Genomic DNA, 5,612 nt, shown 5'->3' with positions numbered 1-5,612 from the left:
CTTTCCGAGTTGGTCCTGCCGTACATACCAATACGTACGCTACGGTCACAAGACGCAGGCCTCCTAATTGTCCCTAGAATTTCTAAGCAAACAGCGGGAGGCAGGGCTTTCTCCTATAGATCTCCATTTTTATGGAACAGTCTGCCTACCCATGTGAGAGACGCAGACTCGGTCTCAACCTTTAATTCTTTACTGAAGACTTATCTCTTCAGTAGGTCATATGATTGAGTGTAGTCTGGCCCAGGAGTGTGAAGGTGAACGGAAAGGCTCTGGAGCAACGAACAGCTCTTGCTGTCTCTGCCAGGCCGGTTCCCCTCTCTCCACTGGGGTTCTCTGCCTCTAACCCTGTTACAGGGGCTGAGTCACTGGCTTGCTGGTGCTCTTTCATGCCGTCCCTAGGAGGGGTGCGTCACTTGAGTGGGTTGAGTTACTGACGTGATCTTCCTGTCTGGGTTGGCGCCCCCCTTGGTTTGTGCTGTGGTGGAGACCTCTGTGGGCTATACTCGGCCTTGTCTCAGGATTGTAAGTTGGTGGTTGAGGATATCCCTCTAGTGGTGCGGGGGCTGTGCTTTGGCAGAGTGGGTGGGGTTATATCCTTCCTGTTTGGCCCTGTCCGGGGTTTCTTCGGATGGGGCCACAGTGTCTCCGGACCGCTCCTGTCTCAGCCTCCAGTATTTATGCTGCAGTAGTTTATGTGTCGGGGGCTGGGGTTAGTTGGTTATACCTGGAGTACTTCTCCTGTCTTATCCAGTGTCCTGTGTGAATTTAAGTATGCTCTCTCTAATTCTCTCGTTCTCTCTTTCTCTCTGAGAACCTGAGCCCTAGGACCATACGTCAGGACTACCGGGCATGCTGACACCTTGCTGTCCCCAGTCCGCCTGGCCTTGCTGCTATTCCAGTTTCAACTGTTCTGCCTGCGGTTACGAAACCCCTACCTGTCCCAGACCTGCTGTTTTCAACTCTTAATGATCGGCTATGAAAAGCCAACTGAGAGACCTGAGCCCTAGGACCATACGTCGGGACTACCGGCCGTGGTGACTCCTTGCTGTCCCCAGTCCGCCTGGCTTTGCTGCTATTCCAGTTTCAACTGTTCTGCCTGCGGTTATGGAACCCCTACCTGTCCCAGACCTGCTGTTTTCAACTCTTAATGATCGGCTATGAAAAGCCAACTGAGATTTATTCCTGATTATTATTTGACCATGCTTGTCACTTATGAACATTTTTGAACATCTTGGCATGGTTCTGTTATAATCTCCACCCGGCACAGCCAGAAGAGGACTGGCCACCCCTCATAGCCTGGTTCCTCTCTAGGTTTCTTCCTAGGTTTTGGCCTTTCTAGGGAGTTTTTCCTAGCCACCATGCTTCTACACCTGCATTACTAGCTGTTTGGGGTTTTAGGCTGGGTTTCTGTACAGCACTTCGAGATATTAGCTGATGTACGAAGGGCTATATAAAATAAAATTGATTGATTGATTGATTTCATAGTTTTGGTGTCTTCAATATTATTCTACAATGTAGAAAATAGTAAAAAGAAAGAAAAACCCTTGAATGTGTAGGAGTGTCCAAACTTTTGACTGGTACTGTACATTTTAGTCATTTAGCAGACAATGACAGGAGCTGGTATGAAGAGCTTTTAAAACAGGAGACAATACCTTTTCTTGTTTCCCTGTTTTTTCCTGAAGAACCATCCTTCTCTGGTTTTGACTTGTTGGCTTTTGGTAAAAGCTGTTGGACCTTTTCTGATTTCTGTAAAAAAAAAAAAAAGGTTAGATCTGAGTGTTCACTTTTTTTTTAATACAAAATTACATTGAATGTACAATTCCAGGTCCTTTAAGCACTAAAGTCTATATTTAGAATTAGGGCACTTGCATGCTTAGTTGGGAATGCCTGGTTTCACACTAGGGTTACCATTGCCAGATTGACCTCTGTCATACTGATACTGATGCTGAAAACTTTACATAATTAAGTTGAAGGTACAGTATATCTGTGTGGAGACAGCAGCCGTAACATTACCGAATGGTAATAAAACTATTATACAAAATTCCAAGTGTACCTCTATGAAATGTAAGATCTCACAATGCAAGAGAACAACAGTGGATTATATCTTGCATTTTATGGAGGTACTCAATAATACATCCACAAATGAGTGATCTCACTAGATCAACAGTTACAATGTACTTTTAAAAAATGCGGTATTCACTTTACATACGGTAGCTTATGATCAAAATTTTAATTACAACAAAATCATGCTGGAACTCAACCTCATATAACATTAGCTTTGACCTTGAAATTAAATCATAACTCATTACAGGAACATGATCAACATGACCACTGGGGATGTAAAAGTGTCTTACCCTCTCTGCTTCCTCCTTCTTGCCAACGTGTTCACCTAATGCCTCCTCTGATGGGCCTTTCTTGTCAAGGTGTTCACCTAATGCCTCCTCTGATGGGCCTTTCTTGTCAAGGTGTTCACCTAATGCCTCCTCTGCTGGGCCTAAAATGGAGGGTGAGATATAGTATTGCATCGTTTGATCGTTATAAGAGCTGCATCTTTTTGATGAACAACTTACCTTGGGACTGAGGAGCTTGTCTTGTCAAAGTGTCTGGGTTATCTGCTGTCCGAGGGGTCACAACACATTGCTGCTTTGTCTTTCCTTTCTGCACCTCCTCCTGTAGCTGGCTGATCTGCTGCTGCATCTGCTGCTGCATCTGTTGCTGCATTGCTTGCATTGACTGTTGCATTGACTGTTGCATTGCCTGTTGCATTGCTTGTTGCATTGCCTGCTGTTGCTGCTGCTGCTGATTCAACATGAAGCCCTGTAGCATTGCTAACATCTCTGGTGTGCTATCAGGAGTGCCAGTACTGTGAACAGATGTGGTGACTCTTCTGTCCCCTTCACCACCCGTTGCACCTGGTGACTCATCATCATCAGGCCTCTCCATCACTATATCCCCACCTGGTGACTCCTCATCATCAGGCCTCTCCACCTCTATAACCCCACCTGGTGACTCCTCATCAGGCCTCTCCATGACTATAACTCCACCTGGTGAGGATTCCCACCACCAAAAGATGGACGGGCTGCAGCAGTCTTCTAAAGTCTGGCAGGGAAAACATAATATGGTTTTTGGAGTTTCTCAAAGGTTAAAAAAACATTATATAAATACTCTCACAAAAAAGTGGATGATCAACCAACACTGAAGACACATGGGCAAAGATACATCAAAATGTATTCTGTTTCAAAGTACAAAATACCTTCCAACAAATTATCAAAATAAATTACAAAATACTAGTGCCAGAAACGGCATTGTATTTTAAAATACTGAAAATATTAAATAGATGTGCAAGTAGCCTCCTTAAATGAGTTATAAAACAACCTGTGACCAAACCCATTCATAGACGCTAACTGCTTTAGTGCCTATTGACGATAGTATCTTTCGGTCAGTAGTTTTGTTAGGGCTAGTGTTCTGACGCGGCCATATCTCCATGTTACAGCGCTTGTTTATGGAAAACAGACGGAAGATATAGGTGGCCACCTTTTAATTAGCTATGTAGCGTGTAAGTGACCCTGACTCTTACTAAAGTAGAGACTGACCCTGACTCTTACTAAACTATAGACTGACCCTGACTCTTACTAAACTAGAGACTGACCCTGACTCTTACTAAACTAGAGACTGACCCTGACTCTTACTAAACTAGAGACTGACTCTGACTCTTAGGAGTTGTTTTATTTATATATTTTTATTTAACCTTTATTTAACTAGGCAAGTCAGTTAAGAACACATTTTTATTTACAATGACAGGGACTGGGATTAAACATAAAAATATAGGACAAAACACACATCATGACAAGAGAGACACCACAACACTACAAAAAGAGAGACCTAAGACAACAACATAGCATGGCAGCACCATATGACAACACAGCGTGGTAGCAACACCACATGACAACAACATGGTAGCAACACAACATGGCAGCAGCACAACATGGTAGCAGCACAAAACATGGTACAAACATTAATGGACACAGACAACAGCACAAAGGCAAGAAGGTAGAGACAACAATACATCATGCAAAGCATCCACAACTGTCAGTAAGAGTGTCCATGATTGAGTCTTTGAATGAAAAGATGGAGATAAAACTGTCCAGTTTGAGTGGTTTTTGCAGCTCGTTCCAGTCGCTAGCTGCAGCGAACTGAAAAGAGGAGCGACCCAGGGATGTGTGTGCTTTGGGGACCTTTAACCGAATGTGACTGGCGGAACGGGTGTTGTATGTGGAGGATGAGGGCTGCAGTAGGTATCTTAGATAGGGGGGAGTGAGGCCTAAGAAGGTTTTATAAATAAGCATCAACCAGTGGGTCTTGTGACGGGTATACAGAGATGACCAGTTTACAGAGGAGTATAGAGTGCAGTGACGTGTCCTATAAGGAGCATTGGTGGCAAATCTGATGGCCGAATGGTAAAGAACATCTAGCCGCTCGAGAGCACCCTTACATGCCGATCTATAAATTATGTCTCCATAATCTAGCATGGGTAGGCTGGTCATCTGAATCAGGGCCTTGGAGTACTCCCTTGGTGACAGGCAGTGGCTGAGACAGCTTGTTCTGACTTTATACACTGCACTCTTCGAGAGAGGTAGTTAGCAAACCAGGCCAAAGACCTCTCAGAGACACCAATACTCCTTAGCCGGCCCAGAAGAATGGAATGGTCTACCGTATCAAAAGCTTTGGCCAAGTCAATAAAAATAGCAGCACAACATTGCTTAGAATCAAGGGCAATGGTGACATCATTTAGGACCTTTAAGGTTGCAGTGACACATCCATAACCAGAACGTGAACGTGTAGCTTGTTGTCAACTAATCATAAGTCATCAAATTGGCACTAGGCTACAGTCAAAGGTAAGTCATATCAATAGAAGATGGAATTAAAATAACGGAATTAAAAGGAGAAGGAGAAGGATAGACTACAACGGCCAACAGGTAGGCTGCTACTTAATATTCTGAATGGAGTTGTTGTTAATTGTAACTGTAGGAAAAGAAAGGCATGCAGCCTAAATTAGCCTAACTAGCTAACTTTAGCTAGTTTAACTAGCTTCTCCCGGTTTGATGCAGTCAAGACAGGTACTACGTAATCATATTGGATGATAAATAACCTAGCTACGGCAGCTATTAGACTAGCGACACTGCCTTCCTCTTCCTTCCTTCTACCTTCTTTCACACGCCGACACCGCCTGAAGACCGACTCTACTGCTCGGGAGGAAGCGCCGAACCATCCTCTAAATATTTAGCGGAACATTGGGTATGTTACAAAGCTGTATTCCAAAGATTCCCTTGACATATCCAACACACAGTTAAAAGCGTAGGAGAGTGTTTATAGTGCAGGCTGAAATTGTTGAATTAATTGCCAGAGATCATTAGAAATGCAGAAGGTTTATTCAATATTTAAGACCATATTAGTCCCGTTTTAGGAATGTGCACAATGCCAACATCATAATGCCTTTATCATAATGTCAACATCATAATGTCATTATCATAATACCTATATTTACAAATTAAATGTATGCATTAGTTACTATCGTAACAATAAACTTATTACAGAAGGCTTTTTACATTAGT

General features: G+C 43.3%; 1 protein-coding gene across 1 annotated transcript; it reads right to left on the bottom strand.

Moving 5' to 3' along the window:
• Positions 1–1,593: 1,593 nt before the first annotated feature.
• LOC121560994 (putative GATA zinc finger domain-containing protein 25) lies at positions 1,594–3,030 on the bottom strand. The gene is made up of 3 exons (XM_045215039.1): positions 2,571–3,030; positions 2,355–2,494; positions 1,594–1,746 (listed from the first exon to the last, which is right to left on the bottom strand). The coding sequence occupies exons 1-3, from the start codon at positions 3,028–3,030 to the stop codon at positions 1,594–1,596; spliced, it is 753 nt and encodes a 250-aa protein (XP_045070974.1).
• Between the last annotated feature and the right edge of the window lie 2,582 nt (positions 3,031–5,612).

Source organism: Coregonus clupeaformis, unplaced genomic scaffold (genome assembly GCF_020615455.1).
Source record: "Coregonus clupeaformis isolate EN_2021a unplaced genomic scaffold, ASM2061545v1 scaf0357, whole genome shotgun sequence".
In the NCBI taxonomy this organism is placed as follows: domain Eukaryota; kingdom Metazoa; phylum Chordata; class Actinopteri; order Salmoniformes; family Salmonidae; genus Coregonus; species Coregonus clupeaformis.
Note: the sequence above shows the minus strand (reverse complement) of the source record. Positions and strands in the feature narration are given on the sequence as shown.

What these genes read in the sequence shown, in the direction of transcription:
- LOC121560994 (XM_045215039.1), bottom strand. Translation starts at nt 3,030, where the DNA reads ATGGAGAGGCCTGATGAGGAGTCACCAGGTGGGGTTATAGAGGTGGAG. An exon ending in ACAAGCTCCTCAGTCCCAAG is followed by an intron (nt 2,495 to 2,570) that starts GTAAGTTGTTCA and finishes CCTCCATTTTAG; the next exon opens with GCCCAGCAGAGGAGGCATTA. An exon ending in AGAAGGAGGAAGCAGAGAGG is followed by an intron (nt 1,747 to 2,354) that starts GTAAGACACTTT and finishes TTTTTTTTACAG; the next exon opens with AAATCAGAAAAGGTCCAACA.